The 16483-nt window shown below is 39.2% G+C and overlaps 1 protein-coding gene across 4 annotated transcripts in view; it reads left to right on the top strand.

Annotated features, from left to right (window-relative positions):
- The first annotated feature begins 3442 nt into the window (after positions 1–3442).
- The window catches only part of LOC113021953 (potassium voltage-gated channel subfamily D member 3-like), a 98315-nt gene continuing 85274 nt past the window's right edge, over positions 3443–16483 (top strand). For all 4 annotated transcript variants that reach the window (XM_026166858.1, XM_026166857.1, XM_026166854.1 and 1 more), the window contains exons 1-2: positions 3443–3818; positions 4702–5861. In XM_026166858.1, the coding sequence (XP_026022643.1) occupies positions 4759–5861 (1103 nt within the window). In that variant the 5' untranslated portion in view covers positions 3443–3818; positions 4702–4758. The remainder of the gene's footprint in view (positions 3819–4701; positions 5862–16483) is intronic.

The following is a 16483-nucleotide window of genomic DNA, read 5'->3' as shown; positions in this document are numbered from 1 at the left end:
ACAGTAGAATAAAATAAAATAAATATACAATAAGATAAAAATAGAATACAAATACAAATACTATATACAACTGAGTAAAAATACAACGATGACAGAAAGGATTATTGCACTTAGTATTATTGCATATGTATGGATGTGTGTGCTTGATCAGTTAAAGTCTTTATTATGGAGTCTGACAGCAGTGGGGAGGAAAGACCTGCGAAATCTCTCCGTCCCACACCGTGGGTGCCGCAGTCTCCCACTGAAGGAGCTGCTCAGTGCTGTCACAGTCTGCTGCATGGGGTGGGAGATGTTGTCCATCAGGGATGACAGCTTAGCCGCCATTCTCCTGTCACTCACCACCTCCACTGGGTCCAGAGGGCATCCTAGAACAGAGCCGGCCCTTCGGATCACCCTGTTCAGTCTCTTCCTGTCCCCAGCAGAGATGCTGCCGCCCCAGCAGACCACGCCATAAAAGATAGCAGAAGCCACAACAGAGTCATAGAATTTCTTCAGGAGTGGGCCCTCCACCCCAAACGACCTGAGTCTCCGCAGCAGGTACAGCCTGCTCTGCCCTTTCCTGTAGAGGGCGTCTGAGTTATGAGTCCAGTCCAGTCTATTGTTCAGATGAACACCAAGGTACCTGTAGCTGTCCACAGCCTCAATGTCCATACCTTGGATGTTCAGTGGTTGCAGTGGAGAATGCTTGTGCCTGCGGAAGTCTACCACCAGTTCCTTGGTTTTACTGGCGTTGATCTGGAGGTAGTTCAGCTGGCACCAGTCCACAAAGTCTTGGGTCAGACCTCTGTACTCCTTGTCGTCCCCATCAGTGATGAGGCCGACTATTGCAGAGTCATCAGAGAACTTCTGCAGGAAGCACTGGGTGGAATTGTGGGAGAAGTCTGCAGTGTAGATGGTGAAGAGGAACGGAGCCAGAACCGTTCCCTGTGGGGCCCCCGTACTGCAGACGACCCTGTCCGACACACAGCCCTGAGTCCTCACATACTGTGGTCGGTCGGTGAGGTAGTCCAGGATCCAGGTAGTGAGGTGATGGTCCACTCCAGAGTTCACCAGCTTGTCCTTTAGAACCGAGGGAAGAATGGTGTTGAAGGCACTGGAGAAATCAAAGAACATGATTCTCACAGTGCTTCCAGCGGTCTCCAGGTGAGCGAGGGAACGATGTAGGAGGTGAATGACGGCATCATCCGCTCCAATGCCAGGCTGGTAGGCAAACTGAAGTGGGTCCAGTGATGAGCTTATTAGGCGCCGAAGCTGAGCCAGGACCAACCGCTCCATACAAGTCTGAATATGTATGGCTTGTTTGGAAGGGTTTCCAATAAAAGCCTTGTCTCTCTTAAAAGAGCATGCCATAAAGCTTGGGTTTGCGAGGTTGCATCTTAACAAATCAAAAGATGTCCTTCAGAAAGATGAGACCATTGTGGAAATGTTTTGCCATAATACGCAGCACCAAGCTTGACGAAAACATACAGAGCAGATCAGCACAAAGCACTCTGGTGGAGGGATGACAATTTGAATCTTGATTTGCAGCCATGGGACCTAGTCACCTTAGAGTCATTCAGTTAACCATGTATAGGCTACCAAAGTGTTCAGGAGGCAAATGTCAGGCAATCTCTCTAGCAACTAAAGCTTGGCTGAACTTGGATCATACAAGAAGACAATGATCCCAAGCACACCAGCAAATCTACAACAGAATGGCTGCAAAAGCATCAAGGTGCAGCAATGGCCCTGTCAAAATCCAGACCTCAACTGGCCTAAAATGCTGTTGTGGGACTTGCATAAACAAATGCTCACAAACTCTAATGAACTGAAGCAACATTTAGAAGAAAAGTGGGCAAAATTCCTCCATAATGATGTTAAAGCATGTTAAAGTCATACTGAAATTTATTACTTCAAATTATTGCAGCTAAATGTAGTTTAGCTGCAATACAAGCTACTGAATCATGGGGTATACCCAGGCTTTCAAAGGGCTGCACAGGGTCCTGTAAAAAGTCTTTTTCACATGACTGTATGTAATAGCACTTTATTACTTTACACCACGATGCATTTTAAGGTAATTTAACATCGTTTAAATGGAAATACAAGACAGCAGTTTTTAATATTACGTCCTAGAGTACATGGTGATGTTTTAAAGTGACCTCTAGCTGCTGTGTTAATCACTGCATAATATGCACCACGGGTGTCCCACCTGTACTCATGATGGAAAGTAGTACCTGAAAACAAACACTGAGCTCTGTGTGTTTAATTTAGTAAAAAGCTGTATTTTAACTCAAAACACGTTGTTGTCCTATCCCTAACAAGCAGTTATATGCCAAAATGTCACCTACCATAAATAAAAAATGAAAGTAAACAAGAAATTAAAATAAAACTTTAAAGTGGCTTTGAGCAACAGTCACGTTCCAACATTCGAGGTAAAAGTTAGATGTGTTTTTGCCACCTTCCCGCTACCCTTCCTGCTTTCTAATGCAAACTTTTCCCCTTTTTTAAAAGTGCAAAAACCTGAATATCTGTCATGTCCCAGCAAACACTTAATCGATGAATTACCGCTGGCTGACAATCTTGTCTTGACATTTGGTATAGGAACAGTTCCAAAATGAAAGTTATGCCAGAGAAATAATCTAACCGTTATACCTTCGAGCAGATTTGTGTAAAAAAAAAATAAAAAGGGGGGGGGGGGGGGGGGGGGGGGGAGTATATTACATTTCTTCAGACAACACAGACAGAGGTATTTTTAAATTCCTTCCAAACAAGCGCTGTTTTGTCAAATATTTTGTCCACGAGAAAACTGTCAGCAGCATGCCAACGCATCAAGTGGCAATATAACTGACTTCATAAAAGGAGATGAGGGCGCACACCTTTGACACTGTAAGGCAAGGTTTTATTTTTTCATCTCCACAGGAAAAGGCAAAAGCAGAGTTTCTATAATTCTTCAGCTTGGAGGAAGTCTTCCGAGCTGTTTGTTTGCTTGTTTGTGAAAGGACGATTTGATCATTTAGATGAGGGACTTGTTAAGGTCAAACGTTAACAAGGGTACCAAGCAGGTTAAGGCGGGGTGTAAAACATTAGGCCTGCATGGCATGAAACATGTGCAAAGGGAATTATTGATAATACTACTACTACTACTACTACTACTACTACTACTACTACTACTACTAATAATAATAATAATAATAATAATAATAATAATAATAATAATAATAGAAGAAGAATAGAAGTTTCTTGTCTGCCAACAGGGTTTATTTTTCATTTTGAGATTATAAAAATAATAATGAGTAAACAAATGCATAACTTGAAATTTTAAATCGGATTTAAAGTTGATTGATTGATCAAGTCCAGTTTCCTGCATCACAACGTCACGTTCTGCTTTACAGTGCATCACCACCATACTGGAAGTGCCAAGTGAGTTGAAGTCTGTCACAGATGATGGCAAAGTGAGGCAGAGGGGAGGAGGACTGATGACACGGAGCTGGCACAGCGAGCGAGTCGTACATTGTACTTTGTGGTGAAGGAAGGGAAGCGTGCGTCTCCTCTCCATCACATTTCACTTTTTCAAACAGTGACGGGGAATCAAAGAAGGCAGGATGTAGAATCCGTCAGACACAGACCGTTTCTTCAGAGTCTTGCGGTTAATTCTGCTGCTTTCAGTTTTTTCGCTCTGCTCGGTGCGGGAGTCTGCCGATCGACCGAGGTGAAGAAGAGAGGTGTTGCTCGCTGCCTCAGCTCGCTGGATGGATCCGAGCTCATCCTTTCTCACTTACAACTGAGGACTCGGTTTGGAAGAGTTGGGATTTTGTTCCCTCCTCCACTCCATCTCCTTTTCTGTGAGTATTCCTGTTTTCGCCGACCCTTTTATTCAGTTCTTATCTTTGGAAGGGCTGATATAAATTTAGAAATTTGCATTTATCAGGTGAATAAATGCGTTTGTTGGGGAAGTTGTGCGATTCGTGCGCTGGAGGCGAAAAGCGGTGTTTCTAAGGCGTGAACGTTTCAGAATCACTTTTTGTCACGTTTTGAGTATAACGTGCACGGACACAAGATGTTTGCTTATACTCGACCAGGTAATACAAGTCAGTAAAGAAACGTCATCAGGTCATTGTGTAATTTATGTACTTTAAAATTCTAACAGGGAAAACCGCGTAACGTTATCAGCGCATGGAGAACTCTGAAGTAGATTTCCTCCTTATTTAGATTCAACAGGTTTGGCTGTCACTGTTTTTCACCGTAGGATAGTTAATGAAGCTGCTCAGAACAGAAGCCTTATAGTTGTTTCTTAATGTCGCTGATGCTGGTTAAATTGTACATCTAATTGTTCCTTTTCGACATAGGCTTGGACACAAAAGGCGAGTCATTTGATTCACATGCATACCAATTCATTGTGGTCTAAGTCGAACTCGTGCACATTTTATTTTTTTCATAGAAATCAGATTTTACATTTCACACAAACTTTTACATCCACCTTTAGCTGTTCTTTCCATTTTTAGCAGCTCAGGTGGCATTTTGTATAGATGACATTTTCAGATATTTAAACAAGAGACTGCTGAAAGTGAAAGGAGATTTAACAGAGAGGAAAAATGTTTTGAAACTCATAGTAGAATAGGCATGATGGTACACAGCACCTTGATGGTCAGCACTGGTCATTTGGTTGAAGACTGAATGTGTTGCTGTTAATTATCCACATTCCCTTTTTTGTGTTTTCTTCTTCAGATGCCAGATCATTTTCAGGGCAGTTAAGTCTGAAGGTGTGGAAGACTTTGCTTCACAATGGCAACAGGAGTAGCAGCGTGGCTCCCCTTTGCCAGGGCTGCAGCAATTGGCTGGATGCCTGTGGCCAACTGCCCCATGCCTATCGCGCCAAGAGACAACAGCAAGAAACAAGATGAACTTATCATCCTCAATGTCAGCGGCCGTCGTTTTCAGACCTGGAGAACAACATTGGACCGCTACCCAGACACCCTACTGGGCAGTTCTGAGAAAGATTTCTTTTACAACGAGGAAACCAAGGAGTACTTTTTCGACCGGGACCCTGACGCCTTCAGAAGCATTCTCAACTTTTACCGAACGGGAAAGCTCCATTATCCTCGTCACGAGTGCATCTCGGCCTATGATGAGGAGCTGACTTTCTTTGGCATCATACCTGAGATCATCGGTGACTGCTGCTATGAAGAATACAAGGACAGAAAGAGGGAGAACTTAGAGCGGCTGCAGGATGATCAGGAAGAGAATATGGACCTGAAGATGCCCAACATGAACTTCAGAGAGACCATGTGGCGCGCCTTTGAAAACCCCCACACCTCCACCATGGCCCTGGTCTTTTACTATGTCACTGGGTTCTTCATTGCTGTCTCGGTCATTACGAATGTGGTGGAGACCGTGCCCTGTGGTGCTACTGCCAATCAGAAAGACATGCCATGTGGCGAACGCTACACTGTTGCGTTCTTCTGCATGGACACCGCCTGTGTTATGATTTTCACCGTGGAGTATCTGTTGCGCTTGTTTGCCGCACCTAGTCGTTACCGCTTCATGCGCTCTGTGATGAGCATCATCGACGTGGTGGCTATCTTGCCATATTATATTGGTCTAGTGATGACCAACAACGAGGATGTCAGCGGCGCCTTCGTGACACTGCGTGTGTTTCGAGTGTTTCGTATCTTCAAGTTCTCCCGCCACTCGCAAGGCCTGCGGATCCTGGGTTATACACTCAAGAGCTGCGCTTCGGAGCTGGGCTTCCTCCTCTTCTCACTCACCATGGCCATCATCATCTTTGCCACGGTCATGTTTTATGCAGAGAAGGGCTCCAGCTCCAGCAAGTTCACCAGCATCCCAGCTTCATTCTGGTACACTATTGTCACCATGACGACGCTGGGGTGAGTAATAGACATATGCAACCCCCACACACGCACACTGACACAGGTAAATGCATTCACACACAGTTACACGTTGTGGTATATGTGTATTTTTGTTTGTGGAATTATAACAGAGTTGCTTATGATTTTAATAAACTGAATAATTTATGAAAACCACTTTGAATTTCAAATGAGCATTAAGACAGCCTTCCCCCATACTTCAGTACGCTACAGCTTATTTGAAACTGCCAGTGTGATTAATGGTGGGGAGTGTAGCATTTATCTATCAGCACAAACATTCATGGCGTTTTGTTTGCCTTAGTTAGAGCTCTCCAAATAAGAAGACACTGTTTGAATACATGCAATACACAAGTAGATGCTCAGATAATAGATTTGTATTTGTGCAAGGGATGTACAGCTCATGCAGAGCCACATCTTGTAGTTTCTTTTTTGATCAGTGTAAATTCATGGAAAAAAAAGTTTCCACATGTCATTAGGTTGCCACAACCAAAACATTTGAACATTTTTACTAATATTGAAACAAACAGTTCTATTCATAACCCTCCAATTAACTAACAACTCTTTTCCACCTCCACACTCTTATGGCATGACTTCTAATCATCTTTGAATAAATAGTAAGTTTGATTGTTTTCAGAGGACAAACAATAGCTTTTCTACAGTTTTTTCAACAAATTTTCCTTTTGCTAATTGGGGCTAAACCAGGAGCTCCGTATGCACAGCTAAAGCTTCAGTTAAAAAATGCTTTGCAAGCGTGAAATAATTTAACTGCATTATAAAGGGAGATTTTCTTCTGTACGCCTGGAGGCAAAGCGTCCCATGAGGCATCCTCTGTCACCTTTATTATGATTCCACTCTGCTCTTAATCTTTCCTTCGAGCTCGCTGAGATTCTGTGCCATGAATGGCAAGGTGAACTTAAAAGTGTTCCCGAAGTTTGGTCGAGTGTACTACTCTATTAAAGAAGCAGAATTGAAGAATAATTACAAATTCCTAAAAATGCATTCTTCCCTCAGGCTCTCTTTGTAGATAATGCTATGTATGTAAATGGAAAATGTGCTTTTGGAAAGAAATGACATGACACAAAATAATTTTAATGGTTTTTGTGACTCACATGGGTAATGTAAATGTATTTTTGACTATAAAAAACTTTCAAGTGAGCAGGAAACGCGTTAAAGGAAATGCCTATCGTTTTAAGTCTGTCTAAAAGGAATACCTACATTTTATATGTATTGAAAACATTTTTGGCCTCTGTCATTTTTCATTCTCTCCACAGCAACTGTGAAAAGATTCCCACCTCATGTGATTTCAGTGAAAGCAATGCAGGACTCTAAACTTCAGGATAAAAAGACAAAGTTTATATGAGTCTTCAAGAATTTAATAAATTGTGAAAAATGGACTTAAGATAATAATATTCACAATAACTGGTGGTAACCAGTTATTATGAATATTTTTGAAACTTCTATGAGTTGGATTTTTTTAGAGAAACATTGAAAGATGCTATTACTATACTAGAACTGATGGGTTGGATTTTACATTGTTTGATTTATGTGACCGCAAAGATATGTATTTTCTAATTATCAACAAGTGAGAATCGAGAACTTTTTGAACATTTATTAAAAATACATATGTACTCTACATTTCATTAATTATTTCAGCTCTTTTACAATATTTGATCAACTTAAAAAATAAGGAAAAACTCTAAAAAAATGCCTTACTCACTGAAATTTTACCAATTCTTTAACCAATTATTACAATAATGTCTGTAAATGTAGTGAATTTATAATTTTATATAATGACCACAAGGATAGACATTTTTCTTTCATCATTTGATAAATATAGTTATGTTGTACAGCCCCGATTGCTGGGGGGTAGCCTACTAGCCTTAATAAATTTTTATTTATACATATTTATAAACCTAATAAATAGACATTAAGAATTGTATTTACAACATTAAATTACTTTAACCTACACTGATCTTTATTCCTATCAAGGAATAAAGCTAATAGGTGCTATGAACTACGAATTCCCCTTTTAATTTTTCTGTATTGATTAAGAACAGGAGGCCTCACATGTGAGAGTGACACTGTCACAAGGTGACACTGGTTGTGTCTGCTGTAATGATCTGATTAGATTAGACAAGAAATGATGAAATCTGACAATTGTGATATTCTTATTCTCTAAAACAAGCGTTAAGCAGAAAAGTTTGTGTAACATCCTATTGCAGACCAGTCAGCTTACCATTTGTTATTGAGTTGGCCATCCTCATAGAGAAATGCCGCCTTGCTGAGATCTTCTTTGAAATGAAGTCTACATTTCCATAACATTTCTTTTTAAACTGACCAGATGTTCTATGCTGTTCATGTGTCTGACTTGCTGCCCAGCTCATCAGCTCTGTGCAGGTTGCCGTTGCTTCCATCAGTGTACTTTTAGCAGAGCTACTTGTGGGGAGCTTCTGAAATGCAAAGTGGCATATTTGGAGGAATCACAAGCATTAGCTTGACCGACCATGACCTGTTCCTACATCCCAGCGAGATGAAGGCACAAGGTTAGATGAGTTCAAGACGAAAGACACTGTAGTGAAATCATCATTAGAGATGATGCAATCATCATTAGAGATGATTTCACTACAGGAAATCATCTCTAATTCAAAGCAACTAAGTAACTAACGTTGCACTTTAACCATTTGTTTTATTTATCTATTTGACTACAAAAGCCATATCCTAGCTTTAGTTAGGACTTTGAATTGTACCGTTTGGTGAAAGTGATATTGTTTGTGCAGATATTAGTGCTGCTGGATGAACCAAAGAATGGCTTTAATTTATATGTGGAAGTTTTGTTTTACACATAGAGTTTAAAACCTTATAGAAAAATGGCTTTTTACCGTCTATCAGGATTTATATTGTCTAGAAACTACAAATATTTATGTTTAGTGACATAATAATTTTTATTTTCAAAAATAATTATGCTGTTTATCATTGAGTCATTGAGAAAACCATAAATACTGGATTGGACAGCATGTGTGGGAGCTGTCATGCTGCACCAGATTACTACAGATAACTACACTGCAAATGTCACGAGCTTCTGCCTTTTTCCTAAACTAAAATGAAATTAAATAAAGTATGGTTAGATTCCTGGTCAGGAGTCAAATGACATGTTTTGCTAGTCGACCTAAAACTTCCTGAACTAGACATTTCCCAGCTTGACTTGTGGCAAACAGCCTTTTTTCTGTTTTGTTGTATATACAGTATTGTGCGAAAGACAAGCATGGACCATAATAGTCCTGTTAGTCTCTGTGCTGTGTAAAGCCAGACAGACTGCCTGACCTTACCTGTGCAATATTTGTGTGGTTTGCTGTGTGTGGTACAAGTGCTTTCTTTTGTATCACACATACTAAAGGATACAAATGCCAAGGTGAAAGCATTATGTAAATTGTAAACCTGAACAATGTGTTTTCACAAAGACCCATTATGTGTGATGCACAATAGGCAGTGACACTGAGAGTCTATCTACAGCTCTGACAAAGTGAGCCTCATCACTACCCAAGGACAGTTATTTGTAATTGGGAAAACTATCAATTGATGCGCGTTCAAAGCAAACACACGCATCATTTTGTAAGTGCTGAATTCAAGGGCTGAAATTCAATACCTATTACAAAAACTAACATTGGATACTGTTGGAAATAATTCTGCAGCAAATCGAATGTATGAAGTCAGGTAGGGCTGTGCGATATGACCAAAATCTCATATCCCGATATAAGAATTCTATCGTCGATAACGATATAAATCACAAAAATTTAACATTTTCTGTAAATTATGTGAATCTCGGGCAGCTCGACTTGCGGGAAGTGTTTCCAGCTGCGCATCATGTAGCTGGAGTCGAGTGTTTTAACCGATGCATGAAACGATACATTTTTAGACATAAGTTGTAAAGGCCGCCGTTTTCTTTGTGAGTATTTATTACACAGCGTGCTGCGGGGAAAAGCCTGTTCTAACGTTTGAGTCTAAGGTTTATTTTTTAACACCTGGCGGCTCTTTTTTTAATTCTCATCCGTAAATGATCTGCTCTTTCACGTGATTCTGTTTATTTTGAAAGGTCTCAACAGGATCTTGAGCTTTATTGTGAAAGGTTTATGTGGAACATAAACAAGCGGACACGCGATGCTGTTACCGTCGTTGTTGCTAACCACAACAAATAAAAACAGGCACTTGTCTGTCCATAGTGTGGTTATATAAAATATAAGAGAAAGAGAGAACTTTACGAAATTAATATAGCCACTACAGTGACCATCAAAACGATGAAAAAATATTGCCGTAAACAGTTTATTTTGCGACACCACGAAACAAACGATAGCGTAAAATGAAAGATAGATGTTTTTATATCATCATCTGATATATATTGATATATCGAACAGCCCTAAAGTCAGGGTATAGATCAGTATAAAGCTAAACTATACCATACAGTTCATACCATAGTTTATACCATAGGGTTTTGTATAATTGCCTGAAAAAGATCTGTTCAGTATTATTGACTCTGTAAGTAAAAGATTCATTTTAATCTGAGTCATTGTCCCCTGTGCTTTTAGGCAAAGTAACACTGAGATCCGTTGCAATATTGTAAAATATATTATATTGTGTAATTTACTGTATATTGTATATATTTATAGTGTATAATATAGTATATAGTAAATCTTAAAATATTATAAGAGTTGTATTCAGCTTGAGTAATATCATAATCACTTCACCATTCTCTCCTATGTTGAGGTGGGCTGCATGTGTGCAGTAGTACACATCATAAAGTAGACATATATCAGAATAGATTCACAAACTCATCAAGGTCATTTTGGGCTTTTTAATTATTTCTTTGAAATCTTCTTTTTTTGAGGGTGGAATGATTGTACAGCATATATCTTTAATGACTTTAAACAACTAGAATTTGGCTTTATTTTGTTTTTTCTGTAATCCACACAGGGTCAACTATACGTATAGGCTCAAATATACACATACAATCATTTCAACTTTTAATAAGTGGAGCTGAATGTTCTAAAGTGTCTTTTAATTTGCCAAGGCCAAGGCCTGTTAGCTTCTCGTTAGTGGTCATGGTTGACTACAACTAGCAATTTGTTTGTCTGCACACACTAGACTGACCAATTTCAATTTCATTCAGTTTAGTTTTATATAGTGCCAGATCACAAGACATCAATGCACTTAATATTTTAATGACCCAACAAAATTTATGAGTAACACTCAGAACAATGGGACATTCCATGGAATTCATTGAGGCTCTAAGAAGGAGAACTATATATCTACACAAGTTGGGAGAAGGTTGCTTGAAGCCATTTCTATCCAACTGCAGATTTGAGGATCATCTGTACAAACAGTTGCATGTAAGTATAGTTTATCGCCACCCAAATGGTCACCCTCACATGAGAGGAAATTGGTTAGGATGTTCAGGAACAACTCAGGATCTACCAAGCCTTCCATGAACTGCAAACTGCTTGAATACCAGCATTACTGTCCACAATGAAACAAGTTTTGAATTGCCGTGGACTGAGAGGGTCCCAACAAAGGAAGATTCTACTCCAAATTGACACCTTTAAGCTTGACTGAAATTTGCTGCCGCCCATATGGACAAGCCAATTGCCTTACAATAGGTATGTTTGGAAGTGTAAAGGTGACGCTTTAAACCTAAGAACTCTGTACCAACTCTCAAGTATGGTGCGGTTAGGGCCATGCTCATGATAAAACAAGCTAAGGTTTTGGAATGGCTTTCCCAAAGCCCCAACCTCATTCTTTGCAACACACTATCAAACTTAAATAAACTTTACTGATTCATCAAGTCAAATATCCAGCCAGAATTATGCCCAAAGTCTTGCTGGCTACTAAAATCGTCTGATCTGACCTGCACCTTGCGAATGAACATTTAACCTTATATTACTGGGTGTATGTATCAGAGACTTTATGTATACTTGTGTGGATTACAGAAAATTCAAAATAAATTCAAACTTGTGCATCCAATTATTATTTGTTAGAGTCATTGAAAATGTATGCTGTACAGCTAATCCACCCTGAAAAAAGAACAGTTTAAAGAAATTATAAAAAAGTGCCAAATAACCTTTACATTTAACCGTATATAAATAACCATACATATAAGGTCATGATGTAAACTTCTAACAAAAACTCTATATTTAAAAGGGGAACCAAAAAACAAGCAAAGACACAGTATAGTACACCCTTTGTTTTTACAGCTTACACCCACACCTATAAAATCAAAGCAAGTCAGGTGAAAGTAGTTCAAATGTTTCTGCCTGTACATCACCCACCCCCCACTCTCTAAAGCTTCTTATATTTCAATTAGTATGGGTAAATATGTACATATGAGTACAACTGCAACTGAACAAACTCACCAGCCTTTCATGAGGCGCAGTGTTCCCTCCTGCCTGTCGCCTGTCAGTCTGTTCACCTACTGAAGGAACATATGCTCAGGTGATGAGGTCACCAATATCCCATCTGTCAATGCATATAAAAAGCTCTGGAGAAGAAAATCTTTTATCTAACACTGTTTTTTTATTCCCTTGAGTTCTGTTTGAACTGGTCTGTTTGATTTCTGAGAAAATCTATCTGCACTCGTTTATGTTTGCTTGTCTGTGTTTTATTATTTATACGTTATAAATGCTATAAAAACCATTTAAAGTGTTTGTTTTCAAATCAGTTTAAGTTTGTATTTCCATTTTTTATTTATCAAAAAAATGCTTTTAGCTGATATTGATATAAAAAAGTTTCTTGCTGTAAGTTTATTTTTATTTTTATCTTTAGGTAATGTAGGTAATGTTTTTTGAGGGGGGGGGGGGGGTTGGATCATGTGTGGACATAAGGAAAATCAATTGCCCATTGGGCACAATAAAGTTACCATTGAACTTGCAAGCAAACACCCATCTACTCTAGCTAACCACACACTTTATACCATATAAAAAACATTCAGTCTAAACCCTCTGATAGAATTTCAGCTTTAGCCTTCATACAACCTAAAGCTGCATATTTTCTCAAAGTTGTAAAAGAAACATTAACAAAGGGGGTCTGAATATTCTCCCTAGATTGAAACAGCTTCAAAACCACTGAAATTCTAAACTTGTCTTTTATTAGATCTATTCCGACATCTTTCAACAACCACATTGTCACGTTAGAAATACACAAATTTTTGAGTATCACAGCTCATGCCCAGCTTCAACACAGTGATTCTAATGATGAATACACTTATTCAGTGAAGTACCCTTATAGTTCAGCATAAGGTGAAATGGTTACTGCATTCAATTTGGTTAGCGATCATATTTCTGTGAGACTGCTACAAAGTCCAGAAACACAATATACAAAACAACAAGCACCTTTACAAAAAAATTGGATGTGGGCTATTATGTTATGGGTTGGAATTTTTAAAAAAGCCATTAAGATTTGCATAAAAAATACTCAGTTACCAGTTTCTTTTGCAACAACAACAAAAAAATCAAAGTCTTTGATGTTGATAGCCAATAATTGAGTCTGTCAATTATTTATCAGCCGCATTTAAATTATAACCCCAAAGAGCATATATGCACATTCAGATTTTGATTCATTTACACGCATAAGTAGTTATTGCCTTTGATCTTGTCGGGTTTATGACCTGTCTCCCTGCGCCCTCTCCACGTCTTCATGAGCCCAGACAGCACAGCACAGCAGTTTTGGGTAATGGGCTGGAGCTGAGGGAGATGAGGGGGGAAAGGGACTGACTGGCTGTATAATCAGCCACTTTCACTGTCCAGGAACAGGGGTGTTAAATCAACCTCAGGTGGCTGATAAAAGAATCTGGATTGAATCTCAGCAAGGTCTGCTGCCTGCCGCTGCCTGCCGACGCTGGCGCTGTCGGATACGCGGGCACCGGCATCAGTTGGACAGGATCCGAAAGATTGATGAGGAAGGAGAAATCCCTCTCTCCCGCTCTCTTTCTCCCTCCCACTGTCTTTTTCTCCCCCATCCTCCCCTCATCCCCCATGAGTCTCCCAGGGGAACAGCTATTTTGAGAGCACATGCACTGTGTGTGAAAGGGAGTTAGCAGTTTCAACTATAATCTGATACATGATCCAGACACAATGCATGAAAGCAGTCATTTTTACCTGCATGACAGGTGCACTGAAAGCAAAGGTTCACTGGTGAGGTATCATCTCTCCCAAGTCTCCCACACCTCTAAAAACATTATTAACCCAATAATGAGAGAAATATTAATGAGGTGTGCATTGAAATCTGACTCTGGTGTTATAATTAGATTGATTCTCCCAGTTGTAGAGTCCTGGTCCTGGACGGAGGCTTGTTCTGTAGCAGAAAGTGAGAGAAAATGTTGTTATGCATGTAGGTCATGTTCCCATCTCTGCCTTAATCAGTGGCTATATATAATCTGCTTCTTTCTTCAGAGAGACTTTAAGCTCGCTTCCCTCTGTGTTCTCTGCTCAACATCTCTATTAGATAAAGTAGACTGGGCCTAGGGGCCAAAGGCAGGACTAGAGAGTTCAGATGAGTTGTGCTTCCTGTTCAAAAGCGCTCTTTGTTCTAGTATTGGGAAAAATGAATAGGCTGAGAAAGACAAACAAAACTCGCCAAAGTCACTCCTGTCATAGACGTTGCTTCAGTTTTTTATTTTTAATACAGTGCTCAAATTCCTAAACCACACAACCATAAGCATGCAGACCTGAAGAGGAAACTAATCATTATTTTCATCATCGATCAAGATAGGGATTAATTTTTCAGTGTGTCCATTAGGCTCAAATTACACTGTAGAACCATGAAGGATTGCCTAATGTAAATTTATTTGTCCGTGAAGGTGGGAATTAATTTTTTTTCCACTGGTTACCTTCAGTCCAGCATCTGACGTTGGCTGATATATAAGTGAAGGTGCGTGTGAAACTTTTCAGGAAGGTTCTGCAAACACATTACTTAAATTGGGTTATTTGAGTTCAAACCTCGATCAAACTGACTCAAGTGAAAGCAAATGAACAAATGTATGCCTATAAGGTCCAACCTGTAAGGTGTGGTGGGGTTGGTGAAAAATTTGCAATGGCAGGCACCAGAATAACTTTTTATCTCAGAAAGGAACCGGGTCTCCGTGGCACTGCATTGGCAAGTCACACTTGAACAGCAGAACACAAACAACATAACCAGTGTCAATTCATTAAAAAAGCAAGAAGGTACCACCGTGTGGTTTTCATCCAGCAGTGACAAAGTACCTCTTAAACTAGTGTGTCAGTTGGAAAGTGGGCAGTTTTGTGAAAGACAAATATTAATACAATAATAATATGCATAATGTGGCCTCAATCCAACTAGCACTTCCACTTAGCAAATGCCTTTAATTGTGTTTAAAGGCTAATTATTGATACTGAATTACATTTTCAAGGAGGGAGACCACTTAATCAGTAAAATTAAAACAGCAAAATTCAACCAAAAAACAAATAAACAGCAACAGACTTGATAACTGATATGTGTGTATCATATATTGCTCCAATGCTCCTCTCTGCAAATGTTTGCCTTGAGTGTAAAGTTCAGCATGTGTGTTTGCAATCCATGAAAACTGGGATTCGTTTTTTATGCAATAACAACACATGGCTCAGGTGACAAACCATGTTGCAATAATGACTTCTCAAGGTTCTGTCCCAAGATACCAATCTCTGCACTGCTAGATTTCCTTTTCCAATAGTCAAGTCTGGTTTCTTTGACCTTCACCATGGGGTACCTATTCTAACCAGTCATCCTCATCCCCTAGTCATAATACCATGGTTTCCTGATCTCATACCAGCTGTTTTCTTACGTAAACCAAACAACAGCATAACTATGGCAGGTTCACATCAATACACCTGCAGGTTGATATTTGCAAAATGTGCAAAATACATTCATTGATTTATTTAGTAGTCTTAGGAGGCACTGACAAAATTATTCACACGTCCCCAAAAAGAGCTCAGATCACACAGTGTTTGTCTTTTTGAATGTTATTATTAATAATATTTCAGCATAGGATCACATAAATATTTTTGTTGTTTTGAGCTTTTCCAAAACTCTTATTCTTTGTGCACCCTATGAATATTTCACAAAATCTAAATAGGTTTAATTGCTCAACTTCACCACCGATCCCAAGGGTAATGTTAAATTATAATGAGTAAGTCTGTAGCACTAAGTTTGGTGATGATAAAGAAAGCAATAAAGAAAGCAACAATCTTAGACCTGATTTTAACTCTTAAATCCTTTCTTAGTTCAACACTCAGTTATGTGTAAAGGGATTAATTAACACTGGGAAGAACAAAGCCTCTCATGTTGGGACTGAATTAACAGTCTGTAAAAGAAGCTGAGTATTATAGTTGTTTAAAGACTGCATGTACTATCTGAAGGATTCTTTGTTTTTCCATGGAAACGTGATTATGACTGTGCAAGAAAATGGGATGCGAATTTGATTTCTAGCCTCTGCTTGTTATGCTAATCTGTCTATTTCCCTAGTACTTGCAAATTGTGTTTGCAGTTAATTATGGATCATTGGTAACAAAAGTGGGGAGTTGGATTGCATTTTAGAAAGCAATAAATGTCAATTAATTGTGGAATGTCATACGTTTGTTAAT

The sequence above is a fragment of the Astatotilapia calliptera genome, chromosome 5 (genome assembly GCF_900246225.1).
Source record: "Astatotilapia calliptera chromosome 5, fAstCal1.2, whole genome shotgun sequence".
In the NCBI taxonomy this organism is placed as follows: Eukaryota; Metazoa; Chordata; class Actinopteri; order Cichliformes; family Cichlidae; genus Astatotilapia; species Astatotilapia calliptera.
This window is presented reverse-complemented; position numbering and strand designations above follow the sequence as displayed.